At 42.2% G+C, this 23,453-nt stretch overlaps 1 protein-coding gene across 1 annotated transcript in view; it reads right to left on the reverse strand.

Moving 5' to 3' along the window:
• Window positions 1-23,453, reverse strand: part of LOC146860526 (uncharacterized) — a 53,134-nt gene that overhangs the window by 24,106 nt on the left and 5,575 nt on the right. Inside the window, exon 2 of the mRNA XM_085646354.1 lies at window positions 10,377-10,441. Within this exon, the coding sequence (XP_085502480.1) occupies window positions 10,377-10,431 (55 nt within the window). The 5' untranslated portion in view covers window positions 10,432-10,441. The remainder of the gene's footprint in view (window positions 1-10,376; window positions 10,442-23,453) is intronic.

Raw genomic sequence — 23,453 nt, forward strand, 5'->3', positions numbered from 1 at the left:
CACAACAGAGATGGTTATGCCGCCCATGGACATCTCCAGGACCGGTTTGGTTGATCTCTTGGCATCCACGCTCAGTACCTGATCGTATATGCACAGTACGGTGACCACCTCTTCCTCCGTGGCGTCTTCCTGGTCTTCCGCGCTTTGGTCCATGTATTTCACCACTCCCTTCTGTTGTTTCTTCCGACACACCTTCTCGTAGTGGCCCATGATACCGCAGTGCATGCATTTGGCTCTGAAGGCCGGGCAACGTCTGTCGTGGGCTTCGTGGGACCAACTTCCACACCTGTAGCACGTTTTCTTGCTCTCACCGTCCGCTTGTTTCCCTTGCCATCTGCTGGTCCCTTTGGTTGTGGGAGACTTGGTTTTCTGGTCCCTGCGGTGATCTCCCTCCTGTATCCTGTTCACCATGGTTGGGGTGCCTGTGTCTTTTCTGGTAGCATCGGCGCACCTCTTTGAGAGTTCCGCCCTCTTCACTATGACCATTACTTCCTTGAGTGTGGTGTCCCCACTCGCCCACAGCTTGTCTTGCACGTTTGTACTGGTGGTGTGCATGATCACCTGATCTTTTATAAATTCGTCTTCCCACAGTGCGTACCTGCACGGGGCTGCTAGCTTCCTCAGTGCTGCTACATACTCTTCGATGGATTCCCCCACCTTTTGTTTCCTTTGCTGGAAATTATATCTGTCTACCGAAACACAGACGGTGGGGCGGTATCGCTCATCCAGGTCCTCCACCGCGTGCGCATACACATCATCGTCTGTGTCTTCTCTCTTCGTGGGCACTAGGCTCTTGTATATTCTCAGCCCTTCGGGCCCTAGATTTAGTAGCAGGATGCGTTTTTTCCTCTGGGGCGTGAATTTTTCTTCGTTCTCGTCCTCCAAAACCCCTATGAAATTGTCTATGTATTCCTTCCAGTCCTCCCATTTCATCATTGGTTCACCGGGTTTCGTTAGGAATTGCACCGGTGCAATCGCATACCCTGCCGGGGTACTCATCTTTGCTTCCTTGGTGCTTGTTTCGTCGGTGGCTTTGCTCGGGGGGCTGCCTGGGGTGTTGTCGTTGTTTCTTGTGTGCTTGATCCTCTGGGGGCTCTTGTCACTGGACCCCACTTCCTCCTCTTTGGTAGCCAGTGCAGCGCTTTATGTGCTTGATTACGTGCGAAGGCAGCTCGTGTGCTTTTGTTGGTTGTGGACGGCGTCGTCTCTTTGGCCTGTATGTGGTTCGGTTATTGTACCGTGGCACTGCCACGCTCCTCGGATGCTCTGTGCCTGGGGTCGACCTCCGCAGTTGGCTGGGGCGTATCCCGTGACTTCCCCCTTCCAGGCGGCCTGTGCGGTGTTTTGTTTGGGCTTGATGGCCTGGTGGCGTGTCTTCCTTTGACTCGTGGGGCCACGTGGAGTGTTGCCCTCTACTGCGCTTCCCCGTCGGTCTGGTTTCCGTCCCGACCTCGTCGCCACTGTAATGTTGGTCAATGAACACTCGGAACACGGTGATCCTTCTGCTATGATTTATTAACACAACTAATGAGCAGTTACACCGAGGAGCGCCGGCCACCACTATGTACGCTCACTGCCGCGCACTCACTCTCTCTCCGCTCCGCGCTCACACCTGCGCGCGCATCGCGGCGCCAACGTGCGTAGCCGCGTCACGTCACGTGACGCGCTAACAACTAGACCGCTACAAAAGTCATGTCTACTTCAACAGCAACTACTGGCGAGCCTATAAAAAGTGTTGTTCAGGATAGTCCTAACTAGGATTAACAGTAACTGCATTAGCTATTCGCCCTGCAGTCAGCCTCTCCAATAGGTACTCTGTTCTGGAAATACAAGACAGTCAGGAAGGTCACCAGAGGGTCACCAAAACTACGAGCGACACTGTCACAGAGAACTACGTTGCCTTAGACTCTACGACCAGCTCTACGACTCGTTCATTGGCTAACATACTACTCCAAGAAGGAAGAGATGACGAGTAGGTTTACGGTCTCAGAGATGAACCAGGCTGAGATGGCTAGCAGGTTCTCCGTGTCAGAAGCAAACCAGGCGGCTATTCAATCATCTTGTGAAGTGTTAGTCCAGAAATTGGAAGAAGTCACCACAAGGACGGACGTAATAGAGTCAGAGATCCGGAAACTTAAGGAAGCTATACATGCTACTACAGTGGATGTGGCAAAATTATCGGCACAAAACAAGGAACTTGAGGATGATCTAGAGCATCTGGAAAATCATTCTAGGAAAAATAATTTGAAGGCTCCTAAATATTCCTGAAGCCCTTGAGGGGATATATAGGGGTTTGTTATCTCTTTGTTAAAGGGAACAGTCTTAAAAAACTCGCCCAGTATTGATCTTCTACATGAGATCCAAAGGGTACACCGCGATCCTTTTAAGAGGAATCCAGGCAAAGGCCAAGGAAGATATTGATTAATTTTCTGTCATACTCTGTTAAGGAGTTAATTTTATCTTCTGCTCTTAAGGAAGGTACTATAACATTTACACCCACCAGTAAAAACCCATTGCCCTTTTCTATAAGATCAGATATTTCGTATGTTACTGCAACAAGACAGGGGGAGCTGGGGAAGAGACTTGAGGCTCTAAAAAGTTTGGGGGCAAAGGCTCAGTTGAGGTTTCCGGCGCTATTACGCGTAATGTGGGACAATCAGATGCATCAGTTCCGCACGACCGAGGAGGTGGATGCCTTCATTGTTAAAATTAAAATGAAGTCAGAAGGTAGAGGGGGAGGGTGTTGATGTTATGGGGGTCTCTCAACATCAAGTCCCTAGATCTAACTAATAGTATCCATGTACCTGTTTAGAAGCCCGAGGGGGCAGTGATCGAATAGGCTTAGCCTATTGGAAGGGAGGGTTCCTCATGGGGAAAGGGGTCACAGGGTGTGGGGGGGGAGGGAGGGTGTGGGGGGAGGGAGGGTGTGGGGGGAGGGAGGGTGGGGAGCACTGGGTGGGGAGCAGTGGATAAAATAAAAAAATATTCCTTGTCTCACTTGAATTCTGGGAAATGCACGTCTAGCCAACACCAAGGGTTTGTAAGTTGATGGCAGGAACTTCCACAAATGATAGTAAAGTCAGATTTATTTCCTGGAATGTAAATGGGTTAAAATGTCCACGTAGACAAAGGCTGATATTGAAATATTTAGAGCTTTCCCCAGCTCAGGTTTGACTCTTACAAGAGACACACTTGAGTTTTGCAGAATGCCAGACAACATTTTCTAGAATCCCCTGGATAAAATGCTATTGCACCTCACAACAAATGATTAATAGTAGGGGAATTGTAATCCTGATCATGCAGGGGGCTTCATGTTCTATCAAATCTGTGAAGACAGACCAGACGGGGAGGTGGATAGTGGCACAGTTGGAGTTTGGAGGGACAGAATAAATCTGTGCCTCCTTTTATGGACCAAATGTTGACGACCCAACCTACATCTGTAAGCTGCAATCTAAATGAATCATGGCAACTCCCCTCTTGATCATTGGTGGAGATTTTAATGTCCTCCTTGACCCCCTAAAAGATAGGTCAAACCAGACCCATTATATAGGGGCCCCCCGAATTCATCGAGCTATGAAGAACCGGTTGCACGACTTGGATCTGGTAGACGTCTGGAGAGCAAAGAGGGGAGATCTTCAGGGGTTCACGTTTTATAGTAAAAAGTATCATCATTCATCCAGGATTGATTACATTTTAACTAATAGGTATGTCCTGGATAGCCTGATGGGGGTCTCAGTATTGCCAAGTCACCTTTCTGATCATGCTTCAATATTATTTTCATATCTTAGGAAGAGCAACACGCTACAAACTAGATGGACGCTCAATAGAACAAAGCTATTGGACCCTGAAATTATTCGGGCCATTAAATCATCCTCCTTAGAATATTTTGTATTAAATATTAGCTCCACGACTATGGACTTTGTCTGGGATGCCTTTAAGGCTAATCTGAGGGGCAGGCTGCATAGCCTTATCTGTTCTAAGAATCGAACTGAAGCCCGGGAGCTACACATTATCGAGGGAAGAATCCAGCAATTGGAAGTTGAGAGGAATCGACTCAGTCACAGGAGTCCAGGAAGACTGGCAAAAGTCCAAGGAGATCAGGAGGGGACCAGGCAGGAGTATAAGGGAAAACTGGACCAGAAGTGCAAGGCACAATGGCTCACTAAGAGCATGCAAAACTTTGAGTAAGGGGAGAAGGCCGGTGCTCTACTGGCTTGGAAAGCTAGAGTTGACCGCTCAAAAAATAATATTAATGAGCTTATAATAAACAACAATGGGGAAAAATCTAGCAGAGTAGAGGAAATGCAGACCTACCTCCTCTCTCCCTTCTTGGATCTCTATAAAGAGAACTTGGCCCCCTCCCCAGACCAAATACAAACTTGGTTGAGGGGTAAATCTTTGTCAACTTTAACTGAAGCCCGCCGCGACCTCCTCGATGCCGCTATTACCTTAGAAGAGATCAAAAATCAAATAAAGAAATCCCAAAAAAATAAAGCATCAGGAATCGATGCGCTGCCAAATGATGTTTATAAACTCCTATCAGATGAATTGACTCCGGCACTGGGTACCTTGTTTAATTCAGTATATAGTCCAAAAGGCCAGGTCCCTAGTTCCTGGAAGGAAGCAACCATTGTATTGATATTTAAACCTGGAAAGGACCCACTAAAAGCCGATTCTTACCGTCCAATCTCCCTGCTGAATGCCGATTATAAGATCTTTATGGGTATTCTGGGAGGGAGATTGGCTAAACTGGTCCCAAACCTAGTTAACATCGATCAGAAAGGCTTTGTAACCGGGAGATATATCCAGGAGCAGACACAATTGCTAAAAGGCAATATCGACCTGGCCATAGTAAGATCAGATCCTTTGGCAGTAGTTGCCTTGGATGCGGCCAAGGCATTTGACAGGGTCTGCTGGGTGTATCTCTGGGAGGTACTAGGGGCAATGGGCTTTGGCCCCATTTGTATTCAAACACTGAGGAAATGTTACCAGGGAGCCTCTGCAAAGATTCTGTTGAATGGTATGCTTACTTCTTGTTTCAATATCCAGAGGGGAACAAGACAGGGGTGCCCTATTTCACCTCTGTTATTCAATATTTACATAGAGCCTCTGATGCAAGCCATTAGATTGGATAACTCAATCTATCCCTTCAAATCTCAGAATTATCAATGTAAACTAGCCCTGTATGCAGATGACATAATACTATACACCAGTAACCCAGGGGCGACCATTCTGCGGGTTGAAGCCCTTTTGGAAGAATTTGGTTCTATCTCTTGCTATTTAGCCAATTCTTCCAAAATGGAGGTGATGTGTTGGAACATCGATCAATGGGAGGGCTCCACTAGCAGAGAGTTAAAATACTTGGGTATTTATATCGTTAAAGAACTGGGTAAAATTCCCCAGATCAATTTGAGCAAAACCATTAAGGAAATTGATCGCCTCTTCGCTAGGTGGAGGAATCTTTCCTTGACAATCTACGGGAAGGTTAACCTGGTGAAGATGGTTATGCTCCCCAAGTTGACTTATTTGTTTAATGTAGTTCCCTTGGTTTTCCCTAATTTGTGTATTCGTAAGATTCAAAGTAAGATAGGGAGCTTTATCTGGGGTGATAAAGGAGTAAGGCTATTGTGGAAGAAATTGAGGCATAGGGTGGTTGGCTCTCCCAGACTTCAGATGGTATTCTGTTGCATTCCAATTCAAAGGTGTTCGGATGCTACTCTCTAAACCAGCGGAGACATCATGGGGAAGGCTGTTGGGTGAGATGGCTATGATGGAGGGCGGAGGAGGCTTTTTATATAAGTTTGGGGCCCGAGGTACTTTAAACGAGTGCGTCTGAAGGTCCTTAAAGCTGCCCTGGAAACTTGGTATAAAGTGAGATGTAGCTGGGGAATCGGATATTATTCAGAATTTGCCCCTATATGGGACTCCCCTGGGACACCACTCTGTCTCCAAGATTGTTTGGCTGTACCAATTAAGCGAGCAGGCATAACCGTTTGGTCTGATTTGGTGGACGTAGAAGGAATCCTCCCTTGAGAGCTATTAAGAGCTAAGATAGGCCCTGGTTTTTCTAAGTTTAAGTAATTACAACTTAAATCTTGGTTTGAAGCAGAAAAGGGGGATATAAGTCGAGATTGTGATATGGAAATTCTTTTTCAATAAGTACAGCCAAAGAAGAAAGAAATCTCCACTTGGTATAAGAAGCTTCTAGATGCAGAAGACATAGAACTTCCACCACAATCTTCGGTCTGGAACCAATCCCCCTTTGAGCCAAACATTGTAGATCTACTAGAACCCTCTCTGAAAATACTCTACAAATTCATTAAACCAGCCAATTTAAAAAAGAATCACTTTTTTGTCACCATTCGTCTCTACTACACACCTGCCAGGACACGTTCGCCCCGCTGCCTACTCCTAAATGCCCCAAGTGTAAGACATCCAACGCCAACGACATTCATACCTTCTACGAGTGCCCCAAATTAAGAACTTTCTGGAAGGAGGTGGGAGATTCTCTCTGTGACATTTTTAAAGCAAACATTGAGGTTAACTTATCACTAGTGTTTTTTGGGAATGATGGCTCTTCCACTTCGATTTTATCACAGATTCATAGTGGGTTGTTGTTATATTTGGTGTTGCTTGCCCGGAGAGAAATATGCATGGAAATATTCCCAACCTACGAAGAGAGAAGATTGGCTTAAAGCTTCATTTGCTATGGCCTGCCTGAAAAAGCCATCTGACATCTGTTTTCTATGCCTATAGTACACCTAGCCGACCCTTCTGTTTTGTTTCATAAGGTGATAGGACACTATGTTTAACAGTTTGGCCGTGAAGAAGCCTGAGGTCGGGTGAAACGTGTCACCGGAATAAACTTCTTTGTTAAATCAGCTGTGGAGTGCGAGGGACGATGCCAAGGGAGACTTAAATAAAAAACGAATTTTCCCTTGGCATTGTCCCTCAAAATGAGTGCACAGGGTTCATCGTCACAACAAATAACCAAGCTTGAAATGAACAGAAAAGTGTAAGTAGAAGTCAAATTTCAGAAGTCATTATGATGTTATAAGCAGTAGGTGTAGTTAAGAAAGCATGAGAAGGGGATAGAGAGAGAACAACAACCTCAAATAGGGTCCGCCATGCGCTCCTTCTATCCCCCAAAGGTAGACCCAACATCTTTGCCACCGCCATATACTGAACCACTGTACACATAAAATTCTAACAGTCTAGCCCATCATTGAGTGTCCGAGCCTAAGTGCTGCTTTCAATAAAGGCACAGGCAGTGAGAACAATTTCGGGTGAACACAGGGATTGTAAATTAAGGAGGGCTGGTCTACAACGGCGGAGGCCTAGTCTCCATAACAAGGGTATCAAAAAGTTATTTCGAGCTAGGCTTTGCAATTTGCAAAAGAACATAAAGTGCGGTAGAGATTGTGCAGAATGATTATCACAGGGGCAGGAGGAGACTGGATTCCCCGCTGGATCTAAAAGGTGTTTGAAAAATAAGGACCTATAAATTGTCCCTGCTCTGAAGCGGAAAATAGGTGATCATTCCCATCTTGACAGGTGAAGAGAAATATACAGAGGGGGTTTGTCTGTGTATAAGAGACTATAAAAATGCAACACCGTGGGTTTGGATTACTCATGTTCCAATCTAATGTTTGCACTGTGGTCCTTAAATACTGTTTTCACCTCCATCTTTGCATTTTTAGGCATAAGACTGGGTTCGGTGAACAACCAGGATATACCAAGGGAACCGAGAGTATCCTTTATATAATTCAGCCAAGGTATGGAGCGTGCCTTAGCCAGCTTCAGGCATTCAGATATGATGTCCTTACAGAGCTTAGCACCTGGATTCAACCAAATACTAAGCCATAGTAAAAGTGGCGCCAGCTGAATCTTATCCCCTATGAAACTCTGGTTTAACTCAAAATGGGTGATAAGACTAGAAGTGGACGGTGGTGAACTCAGCAACTGTCGCAGAAAGCAGTTTTCCTTGGCCTGTAGAGAACAGCATTTACTGAAACCCCAGACTCCAGCTCCGTAAGTGGCGACACTGATGCATTGTGAGTTATAAACTTTTCAGTGGTGGATACACAGTCCCCTAATTTGCAGTCTAATGAAGTTGCAAACTGTACCCGCAGTTTTGTTTAATTTACCACTGGCCTGAGCAAGATGAGGATTCCATGACCCCCCGATGAGTTCAAATTTATTCCCAAATAACAAAAATTGTCAACGGTCGTCAAAACATGCCCATTAATACTGATTTTATTTAGACTTAATTTGCCCGGGCCACAGGACATGATATGTGACTTAGAATAATTTGTAATTAGGTACAGATTTTGCATAAAAGAAATGAAGCAGTCCACCTGATGCTTTTGGGGTGAGTGCTAGTAAAACCGCATCATCAGAGTACAGTAAAGCGGGAAGTGGAGAGCCTGCGATTCTGGGTATAACTGTGTGAGAAGTGGATAAGTGGGCTGTTAATCCATTGATATATAAAATAAATAATAAGGGTGCCAGTATATCCTTGCCTCACACCACTCTTCAGGGGGAATTCAGAGAAAAGCTCCCCATAAGAATTTAAGCAGACCCGAACTGAGAGGTCTGAGTGGAGGTAGTACAAGAAATTCACCAGAGGGGCGTTCCACACCTTGATCCAGGAACATTAACCGGCGTTTGGTTCTGTTCACTGAGTCAAAGGCTGTGGATAAATCCATGAACGCTAAGTATATGGGTGAGCTCTTGACCTTAGTATATTTAAAAATAATCGGAGCCAAGTTCAGACATTGTTCATTGGTTCCTAGTTTTGGCCGGAATCCAAATTGAAAAGGGGAGAGTGGGTCCTCAACAGCTGCCCATTCGACCAAGCAATCATAAATAACTCTGCCGATAATTTTAATATATTAGTAGGTTGATAGCACTTGGGCGACATACGGTCACTCTTTTTGAATATAGGATGTATCTTTGTGGTAGACCATGAGGGGGGAATAGTAGTAGATAAAGAAGTGTTAAATGTATTTGTGATGAGGGGACCCCAACATTTCGGGCATGGATTTCAACAAATCCATTGGCAACGTGGAGTTCATCAACGTTTTGACTTCTATGGGGTCTTCATCAGGACAAAGAACAGTGGTATCAACCCAAACAATGTGTCCAACAATCCTTGGTTTCACTTAGTCTATCTTAATATTAATATTGTAACATTATGGGGCACAATATAAACGCATTTTACTTTCAAGATACATTTTCCATTTTGGCACATGGGTGAACACATTCGACGCATTTGGTATCAGTCAATTATTACGCATGTTTTTCTAATTGAAATTTTAACAGTGCCTCAACACTATTACGTGCATATTGCCCTGAGGTGTTCTGGGTGGTAATGCATCTTCCTTGTTTATTTCACCACATTTAACAAATAAATCATTCCACTGGTCTGACACTGGAATTATCCTGAGGCTCTTTCTTTTCTCTTTGTGCAATAAAATAGTTTTGGACTCTGTCCACTTTTGCAGTTTTAATCCCCATCCCTTAATGAGAGGGCGGATGTGACTTTCCATTTCATAGCAATCATACACTTTGCCAATAGAAGATCAAGGTCTTAAAACCTGCTGGTGGGCCTCCCAACTGCAAAGTGAGAAAGCAATGGCAGCAGGTAACAATCAGGATTAAATATATTGAGATTCCCATTAATTGCAGATTGCATGTTATGTGTGTCCAGTGATCAAAAATAACGGGGCAGTTACAAAATGACTAGTATCGCATTTACAGTCATTATCATGTCCATAATTATTTCATACGCTGGGATGTCTTCTATCTACCATCAATTCTTAATTTGGTCTGACACTTTCTGAGCCAGGGGCCATTATGGACTATGGCAATGTCTGCTTTGCCATTTCTCATACAGGTGAACAGTTTGTCTTTTTGTTGCCTCTTGGTATATAATCAAAATAATGATGTTATTTGTGCACCGAAATGAGAAATTAGTTGCATATGATTACAATAAACTCTGGATTTTGGATCAAGTACCTCTCGTATAAGTCTGTCGATAGTTACTGAACTGCTGGTTATTAATGTCTGGCTGTGTATATTCACCTTAGTTGGTGTTATTGGTTAACCAGTAGAATTTCCCATATTTCCTCTTGGCATATAGTTAGTTCAATGTTCAAAACTCCAGATGCTCCTGCTAGATTCAGTAGAAAGCATTTGTAAATGGTCAACTGCAATTTCAAGCTGAGGAGTCGCTGTCTTTTCCAATGTACATTGCAAGAGTATTAAGCAGTCCCAATGTTTGGTTATCTTTATATATCTTCCACCTCTTTAATCTTCACAGTATAAGGGTTGCTTAACAAAATGCATAGGCTACTGTTTCCTTCCTTTGTTACCTTGGGTTTGATGATATGCTGTAGGTGTCCTCAGGCGAAGAGATGAGTTCAGCATTGTTTCCAAGCTGCAAAAATAAAAATGTGATAGTTTGTTGTATATTTTCTTTAGAAATAGAAATTCGATCTCAGGATTTAGGCTGTATTCATCGCGCTGACCGGTGTTGCTTGCGCTCTTGCTTGCTTTTAAAAAACTGTCACATTATTATTTGTTTGTACTTAGAATCACTCCCCCCCTTTTAAAAGTTGATTCAAATTGCTCGCTGCTCCTTTGACGTTCAAGGCGCTCCTGACGCTCCAGACAACACCCCGAGGCCTTAGCCAATCGGCCGAGAGCGGGAGGAGTCAGAGGCGGGGCACAGGCTCTAAAAGCGCACTGTAGCGCGAAAACTAGTGATTTAGGCTGTATTCATCGCGTTGACCGGTGTTGCTTGCGCTCTTGCTTGCTTTTAAAAAACTGTCACATTATTATTTGTTTGTACTTAGAATCACTCACCCCCTTTTAAAAGTTGATTCAAATTGCTCGCTGATCCTTTGACGTTCAAGGCGCTCATGACGCTCCAGACAACACCCCTAGGCCTTAACCAATCGGCCGAGAGGAGGAGGAGTCAGAGACAGGGCACAGGCTCTAAAAGCGCGCCGTAGCGCGAAAACTTGCGATTTAGGCTGTATTCATCGCGCTGACCGGTGTTGCTTGCGCTCTTGCTTGCTTTTAAAAAACTGTCACATTATTATTTGTTTGTACTTAGAATCACTCACCCCCTTTTAAAAGTTGATTCAAATTGCTCGCTGATCCTTTGACGTTCAAGGCGCTCCTGACAACACCCCTAGGCCTTAGCCAATCGGCCGAGAGGGGAAGGAGTCAGAGGCGGGGCACAGGCTCTAAAAGCGCGCCGTAGCGCGAAAACTAGCGATTTAGGCTGTATTTATCACGCTGACCGGTGTTGCTTGCGCTCTTGCTTGCTTTTAAAAAACTGTCACATTATTATTTGTTTGTACTTAGAATCACTCACCCCCTTTTAAAAGTTGATTCAAATTGCTCGCTGATCCTTTGATGTTCAAGGCGCTCCTGACGCTGCAGACAACACCCCTAGGTCTTAGCCAATCTTCCGAGAGGGGGAGGAGTCAGAGGCCGGGCACAGGCTCAAATGCATGCTACCACGCGGGAGCGCAGCTGACACGTGCAGCGGGCGCGCCGACGGCGTGCCAAAGGCGCGCTAAAGGCAAGCCTGTCTGCGCCCGTCCGCGCCTGGACCGAGCCTAGGGCCAGACTCTCCGGCCCTACCTTTGAGCAGGTAGCGATGCCACATTACTCAAATCCAGCAACAAGTCACATGCCCACAATTACAAATACAACGTTGAAAAACTTAAGGCCCTACAGACACCATTGATGCCTAATTGCACTAAAGCACACTTCATTGTAGATTTCAAAGCATGTGTCAATTGCGGTTTTAGTTTTACCCGCAAGCTAGAAAGCAGAACTTTTAATGCATCACTCGCTCCTAATCCACAAACTCCACATAATAAAGCCTTTACCTTCATCGGTATTAATTGTCGCTCGCTGCCTAAACACAAATCTGATATCTTCGATTTATTATTTAATGACCAACCCGACGCAGTTTTCCTTACTGAGACCTGGCTCCATGAGAGCTCAGGCCCAGACATAACAGCAGCATTGTCCACTAATTACGCCATAGTAAGAAAGGATCGCAACTTAAAGTTAAGTGGAGGTATAGCGATTATCTTTAAGAATAAATTCAAATGCGATTTCGAACATCTCTGCATCCCCAACTGTGAAGCTGCCCTTTTCAAGCTAACGCTCTCTCCCAATTTTATGTTCTCGGGCACACTTGTTTATCGTCCACCAGATTCCTCCTCAGCCTGGTCTTAAACTTTCGCCGAACTTATAGCCCCATATACCATAAAAACAGCCAATTTCACCCTTCTAGGAGATATTAATTTACATCTAGAAAACACAGCATGTAAAAATAGCTCCAATTTCATTTCTGACATGGCCTCCCTTAATCTCCACTTATTAAACTCTGGCCCGACACATATTGCTGGGCATTTTCTGGATCCTATCTTTTCCAACCTAACAACAATTTTCTGCCCATCGGCCCTTCCAACTAGTTGGTCAGACCATTATCTGATCAATTTTGTCCTCACATTGCCATCAAACAAAGGTACCACTACCAGCTCACTGGGGACATTGAAAAGAAACTAGAAAAAACTAGATATGGATAGTCTCAATAATCTCTTAGACACCCATAAACCATCATATGAGCAAAATGTCGATCATCTCTCTACCTCAGTGCACAGTTGGCTCACTGATGCCATAGATACCTGTTTACCTCTGATCATTCAAAAAAACTAATAACCATCGCTCCCCTGTGCCTTGGTACGATGAGTCACTCAAAATTGAAAAAACAAATTGCAAGATCCTAGAAAGAAAATGGAGAAAGGATTACGCTTCTGCATCCAAACGGGTCTATAAAATTGCTTTAAACAAATACCATAAACTCTGCAAACAGGCACGAGCAAATTTTGTCACTGAAACCATTTCCAAAACGGCAAATTGCTCGAAAACTCTCTTCAATACTGTAAAAGAATTAGCTGGATCTAAAACCCAAATGCAGCCCCCTGCACTGACTCAGTCTAAATGCGAGGAGTTAGCTTCTTTCTTTATTCATAAAGTTGACAAAATGTATCTAGATATTGTATCGGAAGAGACAGCGCAGTCCACCATAACCCATCCATCACACCACTCTTTTGATATAACACACTCCTCCCAAAACCAAATGGAAAAACTTCATGATCTAGATCATTCTCTTACAATATGGCCTCTCCTTACAACAGATAAGGTAACAATACTTTTAAAGAACATCAAATCTGGATCTCCAAAAGACCCATCACCAGTATCCATACTAAAACAGCTAAATACCTCAGCACTATCTGTAATAACTCATCTTCTTAATGCTCCAATAGAAGAATCTAAGATCCCTTCATCATGGAAACATGCAATGATACATCCCCTGCTTAAAAAAGCGAATGCTGACCCAAAGATATCTAGCAACTACCGTCCTATATCCCTGCTCCCCGTGTTGTCAAAAATCTTAGAAAAACATATTCACGGTCATCTTACTCAGTATGCCACAACATACCACCTTCTACATTCCTCTCAATCAGGCTTTAGAGCAGGTTTTTCGACTGCAACCACACTACTCGGGGTTATGGAAGACATACGTCACCATCTAGACAATGGTGAGACAGTGGTGCTCATTCTTTTAGATCTGAGCGCCGCCTTTGACACAGTATCCCACACAGTGCTTATAAATCCACTAAAAACCCAGGGTATTGGAGGGGCCGCCTTAAATTGGCTCATTGCCTTCCTCTCCAACCGTACCTTCCAAGTTTTCTCCCAAACTGCCTGCTCTGAAGTCCACTCTTTTACCCATGGGGTCCCTCAGGGATCCATTCTCAGCCCTCTAATATTTAATCTTTATGTAAGACCATTAGCTGAGTTGGCAGAGAAATCCGGCTTATCCATGTTTTATTATGCCGATGATTCTCAAATTATCTTCTCTCTATCCTCACATAATACAACTACCCCTTCTACTCTAAAAATTGGCCTAAACACCATAGCATCTTGGATGCAAAATAATTTTTTGAAATTAAACAGTGAGAAAACAGAGGTGCTGGGAAAACAGAAAGACCTTTGGAACCAGCAACATTGGCCATGCAAAATGGGGGATCTCCCATCCCCTCGCCACAAGTCCGAAATTTAGGCATCATAATTGACGATGCACTTAGTATGCATCCTCAATCCGTCAAAGTTGCAGCAACCTGCTTCACAATCGTTAAATGGCTGCGAAAAATCTGTTGGATGCTACCAGAAGCAACTAGAAAAACCGTAGTCAATGCCTTAGTTACATCAACCGTGACCAAAACTGGAGGTAGGCTGGAGGCAGTAAAGCTGAGCCTCTATTAGATTGAACAGTAATGTTGCAAGTACTGCACTTAGTCTTTAGACTCAATATTATTTAGGAGGACACATTTTGAAAATGCAACAAAAAGTGTCAAAGACTTTTCTTTTGCTTGAATTAATCAGTATTTAATAATATTTCTTTAGAAATTTTAGACCTTCCTATTGCCGAAGCAATTTTTTTAAAACAGAGAATCACAATACACAAAAAAAGTTCATAATAGTAACACCACACCGATTATTCACTCGCAACTAACATGCTGATCTCACATACCAAACACTCTTGTCCACTCATACGTTCACGCAGGCTATTTTGATCAGGAAATGAACACAAAAAAACAACGTATTTTACACTCTTTTCTGTTTGGACCACAGAAGAAGGACATTCAAAAAGACATATGAATCAATAAATGATTCTTATTTGTAGATTTTTCTAGTTCTTGTGGTCTTTTTACAAGGTCTACGCGTTTTGAGACCCTTGGTTTGCTGGGCCTCTCATCAGGACCTGTAAGGTAAGGAAGGAGAAGCCTGTATAAGTTTCAGGAGGGCCCCTATACCTTGTTTGCATTGATTGTTCGTTTCTGTAGAAATAAAGTTACCTTTGTTTGAATGGAGACAGGCGTTTTAGAATAGTGGGAAAACGTGGGTGAAAAAGAGTGAGAAAAGAGGTGTAATAACATCCATTAAAGCCTGACTCATTGGTATGCACTTAGTTAGAGAGATGGCTTACTTTTCAGTGTGGAGGACGGAAGGGGAACGATTGTATCTGCTCAATTGGGGTGACCCTCATTTGGGTGCTGGGGATAGAGTAAGGGAGTTTGTTGAGTATATTGGGGGAAACATTATTGATAGCAACGTCATTTGTTTGAAAAACTTGTTTTGGAAAATTAGATTGGTTACCTTATTGTGGGGCCGATTGGGAGCGCGTCTCTTCTGAGCGCTGGGTTTTAGGTCATCATGTTATCCCCGTTTGGATTATCCTTGGAGCTGAAAGGGTTTAAACTCGAGTTAGCTGGGGAAGTTGTGACTACGTACTCGTTGGTGCGAAGATGTGGCAGCGGGGCGTACCTGCGTTTTTCAATCGGTTACTTCCACGTTAGTCAGTCGGTTTCTTCTGCGCTTCCAGTCTCGTTGGTGCTGACGTATAGAGCGTCGGCATGTTAAAAGGTCTTTTGATTGGTTCTCATTATATAGACATAGAAGAAAGACTTCGTTATGTCATTTAATGCGTGCCTTGGCCAAATTCATGTTCCCCAAGGTAAATAACATTTTTGAAATGAAAAACGAATAAAAGTGCTACAAATTCGTATACTGAATGGATCTAATGAAATACTTATGGAGGCGCATGCTAGAAATGGAAAACATTCTAGCGAAGACCATTAATGGGTAGAGATGAGCAATTTAAAAGGTGTCCACCACATGTCTGGTGATTAATAAAATTGGGTTGCTACCTATATGTGCTTAGTAAGAAGTGCTTGTCTCCAGTTCATTGCAATGGGGTTTTAGTTTAAGTTGTAGAGTTCAGAAAGTTCGTTGAGGCCATTAGTAGCAGTGTTAAATTTAAGGATTAGCATAGCCTCTGTCCTAGAACGTTTCTGTTCCAAATCGCCGTCTCGTGCATCACGTATTACTTTGGCAAGAACTGTCCATTTTAGATCTTCAATTAGGTGGTTTTTAGTTCGCCAATGATTAACCAATGGAGCTGTTAATAAGTTTTTGTTAATCCGGGATTTATGTTGGGACACTCTGGTTCTGATTTCTTGGCTGGTCTTTCCTATGTATAGGAGGTTGCAAGGGCAACGTATCGCGTAAACAACTGATTTGCTTTTACAATTGGTGAACGATTCGTGTTTCCAATAGATGGAATTGTGTTCGAAGAGATCTCCTTCAATTGTGGAATCACAGCAGATGCAAGTGCCGCATCGGTGATGGCCTTGGATTGGTTGAAGTCCTACAAAGTCTCGCACAGTAGTAGGTTTCTTTTGCGGCATTGCTGCTCGAACAATTTGGTTGGCAATATTGCGGTCTTTTTTAAAAGCAAACAGTGGGTTTTGGTTGAATGAGGCATCCAGATTTTTGATCAAGTGCCAGTTTTGTACGATGCACTTTTTCAATAAGTTTGAGTTAGGACAAAATGTGGAGACACAGACAATCCTTTGGAGTGGTTGCCTCTCAGTCTTTTTTAGTAAATCTTCCCTTGGGGTCCACCAAGCTCTTTTCATTGCTCTTTTCAAGAGTTTCTTGGGGTATCCTCTTTCCTTCAAGTTTTCAGACAATGTGGTAGCATGGGCCATATATTCATCTTTGTGTTGACAATTTCGTCTTATGCGCAAGAATTGGCCGTAAGGCAAATTTTCGCGTAAGTTCCTCGGATGGTAACTTGAGAAGTGTAAGGTCTTATTTCTATTGGTTGTCTTTTTGTACAAGGTAGTGGCCAAACCATTGTCAGATGGATAGATTTCTACATCCAGAAAAGCGATTTTGATCTGAGAATGGTTTAAAGTAAATTGTATGTCCGTGGTTCGATTATTTAACCAGTCATGGAAATTTCTTAGATTTTCTAGAGACCCTGTCCAAGTCATGAACACGTCATCTATGTAACGAATCCATTTACCGATGTACTGAGTAAAGGGATTGTTATTAGAGATAAACTTCTCTCCATATTTGGCCATAAAAAGTACCGCCAATTCTGGTGCAAATGGACAACCCATAGCCACTCCTTTGACTTGGAAATAGAATTCGCCGTTGAAGTTGAAATAGTTCTTTTTAAGTGCGAAGTTGGCTAGTTTCATAATCGGGACTTTTGGATTTTGTCTTGTTTCTAGGTATGATTGGATTACAGAAAGACCTTCGTCCTGAGGTATTTGTGTGTATAGTGAAACCACGTCGAGTGTTACTAGGTGGTGTGATTCTGGGACGAAGTCAATGAATGACAATTTGTTAATCAAGTCTGTTGTATCTGCTAGGAAAGATGGTACTTCAACTATAAAAGGTTTTAGAAAGTAGTCCACGAATTTCGAGATAGGATTCCATCAAGCAGTCACAGCCAGAGATGATTGGTCTGCCGGGTGGTGCCGTTTCACTTTTATGGATCTTTGGGAGGACGTAGAACAAAGGTGTCCTTGGATTTTTATTTTGTAGGAATTCGAATTCTTTTTTTGAAAGGAAACCTTTTTCTAGACCTTTAGTAAGAATTGGAAACAGAATATTCTGGAGTTAAAGAGTTGGATCTCTGTTTATTTTCCTGTAGCATTGGATATCATCCAGTTGCCTGGTGACCTCCCTTATATAGTCTTCTTTGTCTAGAATGACTATTGACCCACTTTTGTCGGCCTGTTTGATTATAATAGAAGTATGTTTTGGGAGTTTGGAAAGGGCTTCAGTTTGAGGTTTTGTTGTATTGAATTTGACCCATTTTCTGTTGTTTTCCATGTCAGTTATGGCTGAAAGTAGGGTTTTTTCAAAAATGACTACTTCTTTTGGGATTTTATTAGCAGGTGGACAGAAGGTAGATTTTTTCTTGAGACCAGTGTCATTTTGAATCTCAGTGAGTGGATTGAGCGAAAAAAAGGTTTTAAGTCTTATTTTTCTGCAGAATTCAATTACCTCTGTTTTCAGTCTTATAAAGTCTGTATGTTTTGCAGGAACAAAAGATAAACCTTTCTCTAAGATGCTTTGTTCATCTTTGGTTAGAATTCTTTTGGATAAGTTATAAACTAATGATGTATCTAGTTTTTGTAGTTCTGTCGTCTGGTTGTCATCTCCCATGGTTGTGTGTTGAATCGTACTCTTCCTCTTGACCGTTGCTGGCCTCTCCCCATTGTAATGAACTGGAGACAAGCACTTCTTACTAAGCACATATAGGTAGCAACCCAATTTTATTAATCACCAGACATGTGGTGGACACCTTTTAAATTGCTCATCTCTACCCATTAATGGTCTTCGCTAGAATGTTTTCCATTTCTAGCATGCGCCTCCATAAGTATTTCATTAGATCCATTCAGTATACGAATTTGTAGAAGGCACGCATTAAATGACATAACAAAGTCTTTCTTCTATGTCTATATAATGAGAACCAATCAAAAGACCATTTAACATGCCGACGCTCTACACGTCAGCACCAACGAGACTGGAAGCGCAGAAGAAACCGACTGACTAACGTGGAAGTAATCGATTGAAAAACGCAGGTACGCCCCGCTGCCACATCTTCGCACCAACGAGTACGTAGTCACAACTTCCCCAGCTAACCCGAGTTTAAACCCTTTCAGCTCCAAGGATAATCCAAACGGAGATAACATGATGACCTAAAACCCAGCGCTCAGAAGAGACGCGCTCCCAATCGGCCCCACAATAAGGTAACCAATCTAATTTTCCAAAACAAGTTTTTCAAACAAATGACGTTGCTATCAATAATGTTTCCCCCAATATACTCAACAAACTCCCTTACTCTATCCCCAGCACCCAAATGAGGATCACCCCAATAGAGCAGATATAATCGTTCCCCTTCCGTCCTCCACACTGAAAAGTAAGCCATCTCTCTAACTAAGTGCATACCTATGAGTCAGGCTTTGATGGATGTTATTACACCTCTTTTCTCACTCTTTTTCACCCAGGTTTTCCCACTATTCTAAAACGCCTGTCTCCATTCAAACAAAGGTAACTTTATTTCTACAGAAACGAACAATCAATGCAAACAAGGTATAGGGGCCCTCCTGAAACTTATACAGGCTTCTCCTTCCTTACCTTACAGGTTCTGATGAGAGGCCCAGCAAACCAAGTGTCTCGAAACGCGTAGACCTTGTATAAAGACCACAAGAACTAGAAAAATCTACAAATAAGAATCATTTATTGATTTATATGTCTTTTTGAATGTCCTTCTTCTGTGGTCTAAACAGAAAAGAGTGTAAAATACGTTGTTTTTTTGTGTTCATTTCCTGATCAAAATAGCCTGCGTGAACGTATGAGTGGACAAGAGTGTTTGGTATGTGAGATCAGCATGTTAGTTGCGAGTGAATAATCGGTGTGGTGTTACTATTATGAACTTTTTTTGTGTATTGTGATTCTCTGTTTTAAAAAAATTGCTTCGGCAATAAGAAGGTCTAAAATTTCTAAAGAAATATTATTAAATACTGATTAGTTACATCAAGGCTTGACTACGGCAATGTGCTCTATGTGGGATCAAACAAATCAGTAATTCACAGACTGCAGATGGCCCAAAATGCCGCTATTAGACTTCTATGTGGGGTCCCTAAGACCATCCCACCTCAACTTATCGACGCAAATTACATTGGCTGAAGATCGAGAGTCGAATAAAATTCAAGGCACTCAATTATATGCACAAAATTAAAACCCGAAATGCTCCCAGCTACCTGCTTGCCCTGGCCAAACCTTATATTCCTTCCCGCAACCTTCGATCTGCCACCCAAGCAAAATTTGTTGTCCCCAAATTCAAATTAGCCCGGATGGGCGGCAAATCTTTCTCACACTTGGGCCCCTCACTTTGGAATTCTCTTCCTACAGCTCTTCGAAATGAAACAAACTATATTAAATTCCGCAAGTCGCTAAACACCTGGCTGTTCGATAAATAGAAGGCTTTCTGTCTATCACACCTTGACCTGCTGCTGCGCCGGCAAACCCTTTTTGGGTAGCTGCCGCGCATTATAAATTTAAAAACTAAACTAAACTAAACTAATGTGAACAGTTACACACTGTGGATTTCATATGCAAATATTCGAACCAAATCCCCCCTTGGTTTGTTGCTGTTACAGTGTACTTCCAGGGTATTCTTACTGTGACTATTTATTTATTTATGATGTGATATTTGTCCTATTTTGACTTAGAGACCAGCTGCCCCTCCAGTCACACACTGACTGTATCTTTGCTTTAGAACCTGTTCAGCGCTCCGCTCAGCTGGTTTTGCATTCTGCACATGCACATAAATACCTATCACCAATTTGAGGCCAGTCATGCCATTCATATCATCAAAACACAGTACATGAGAACATCTGAAGTGGTATGGCAACTAAATTAGACTGCTGTACCATGATTTAGACAGTTAATAAGACATGAATACTAAATTTTCAGATTTATATAAACAGCATATTATTTACAGAGGCATTTTTAAGCATGTAAAATAGAACTCCTGTAATACTCTTTTACATACCTTTACTTCCCTTTGGGAATTTGCCCCAAAACATCTAAACTAAAATGGAAATAAAATGTGAATATTCAGGTAATATTTACAGACAGCTATCACAAATTGAAAGGACTCTGCCCATTTTGCTTTTCTACTAATAGCCAGTTGGACTATTCCAGGCTAATTACAAAATGTAAGAGCCTGTGTGTAGGCTGAGCAAGTAGGACTCCTATCTAACTCAGCCCAGTATCTCCCTAACGGTACCTGATGCAGATGGGACCTTTAATAAATTGATTATGGGCTATGAAGACCTAATAATTTAATTGGGCTTTCAAAAAGAAATATCTTCATTTCTGTCTATAGTGCAAGTCTGTAGTGCTTCACTGTAATTATGTAGAGCTTTAAGGTAACAACCCAGACGCTTAACACATGCTTTCGAAGGTTCACAAAGGAAAGGTCTTGAGTGAAAATGTAAATTAATGTGGCCATAGCATCACTCCTTCTCATATGTTGGGTTTCAATCATGGGGTTGAGGATGACGCCTTTCATCATACACTGGGTTTAAGTCTCTGGGACTTCCAAATGTAATAAGAATCATGCTGTGCCCTCTGATTCCATTGACTGATCCAGAGACCGCCCCTTGAGGGCCATCTCCTGAGTGAATCATAGTACTGAGACTCTGCCTTTGTAAAGGTTCCTTTGAAAGCTAGGCTTCTGAAAAGACTGGCCATGTGCATGGAAAGGATGAGCAGCTGCCTGTCCCATATAGGCATGTGAAGTCAGTTGGTTTGGTGTTTCATCATGACTTTCCAAGATTATCTGAGTTTATACACCCGTAAAGGGACTTCAGATGTTCTTGTTCCCGCAGGGGACCATTGAAAACACATGTTCCTGAAGATGGGCTGGGTACCTGATGGTCACCACTGGGACCAGAGAATACTTAAGTAGTCTGGGAGAAAGTCCTCTCTTTCTTCCCTCATGATGGCCAACCAGAGAGGAAGTACCTCAGCTGCTGCTACATGCAATGTGTGGCATAGGGATGGACACGGCTGACAGTCCAATCACCCACTCAAAGACAGGACTGTGGGAAGTAAGGTCTTTTGTTAAACAGCACTTTTTCATTCTTCTGTGCCTGTTTGTCATCAAAACCCAGAGATGCAGGGCCAGGTGAATATGAACTGTTTTGCGTCTTTTGAGGACAGTTTCTTGAAACGCTTTTTTAGCTTTACCATTTGGGGCGCCAAACCTATAACTTCATCCTGAATTAGATATAAAACGTACAGTTAAACAAAGTCGCCTAATACTTCTTTTATATTGGATTTCTTGTGATCAAACCCAGGTGGAGCCATACATAGAAAATTTGGGCCTGATTCAGAAAGGTAATTTTGCATATATACATGTAGATGTGCTCCTACACTTAGGTGTAAACATCCACTTGTTTGCTAGTCCCAATTTACGAGTGGAGATTTACACCTAGATATAGACTTTAGAGACGTCATCCCATCAAATTAGGCGATGGAGACTCCTACGACTGAATTTACTAGTGTAAAGTTGTTAAGTTACTATTGGTAAGTTTTCACCTGTTTGTGGAGCTCTCCGGCACTAGGGCAGAGATCTCTCTATAGGAAATATACAGAAATTCAATAAAGTTTATCAATTCAAAAAATAAAATAAAAATAAGTAAATGTAAAATATGGATATAAAATAACTTTAGACAATTAATATTAACCTAAGAACACTTAAAGAAGAAGATACAACACACTACCTCCTTAAATTAACTTTGTATCAAATTGTAAATGAATTTAAATATGTTGATCACCTTTTCAATATTATTTTTTATCAATCCTTTGGAACTAAAATCACTCACATGCACTAGCATTTTTATCATTATTCAATCTGTACCAAACTTGGTTAGAAATGATCTTTTTCCTTAGGTTTAATACTGCTTAAAATTGATATATATACACATATTTATAATTATTTTAGATAAGTTTGCATTTTTATAAATTGAGTGTTAGCTTCATAGCCTACTTCCATAGCTTTCTAGGGGTGTGTGTTGCAGGACCAGTGGTTGGCTGTATGTCATGCTTTTAACTACTTCAAGGCTGGCTAGAGCACTTTTGTGCCTACTTTTTCACTATTAAGATTGCAGTAGAATTAGATGTGCATGTATGTTCAATGTTAGCATGTCCCTTCCTACATTTCTCCTTATTTTTCTCTTAACCTCACATATATTGTAGAAATTATTAATCATTTTCACACCTTTCACCTTTGTCCCTCCCACATTTACTATTAAATCCGATACTTACATGTGTGGAAATCTCCGCCACTGGGAGGGTATTTCAAGGGAGAAAACATAGGTGACGCGGAGGTGTAACTCTTCTGCCAACGATCTCTGAATGTATATTGTAGTATGTAAGGTAGTATTATGGAGTATTACTTCACACTATGACCCATCCCTGATTTAGCCACATAAAATACTTTACTTATGTGATGCTCTGGTCGCAAGGATTTATGGCTTTGCCTTGATTCATCTGTCAAAGAGTCAGTCGTGATCCTCAATAGAAATATTTGGCCTATGTGGATAGAGTCACCAGGAACACATCAATTCAAATCCATATATTTTATAAACATGACAAGATTTTCAACAGGAAAGAGGGGAATGTATTTTCCTCATTGGCTAACATTGATACAGAGGCAATTTTAGGTGGAGACGGCTAAAATAAAGACATTTTTGGATTTAAAAATCAGAAGTCTCCGCCTAAATCTGAACTGTTCGTATGTATGATTTTATATTTCCAACAATCTAACCAGGGAGCTTGAACCATTCTTAGATGTGATGCACCTACCACAAACCTTCTGTCCTAAGTTTTGAGTGGGTGTTCTCCCCTGTGGAAAACTGCTGAGGAATAGGGGCATTCAAAAATTGTATTCATGTTTTACTTCTCCAGTGATTCCACTT

Source organism: Triturus cristatus, chromosome 3_1 (assembly GCF_964204655.1).
Source record: "Triturus cristatus chromosome 3_1, aTriCri1.1, whole genome shotgun sequence".
Lineage (NCBI taxonomy): Eukaryota > Metazoa > Chordata > Amphibia > Caudata > Salamandridae > Triturus > Triturus cristatus.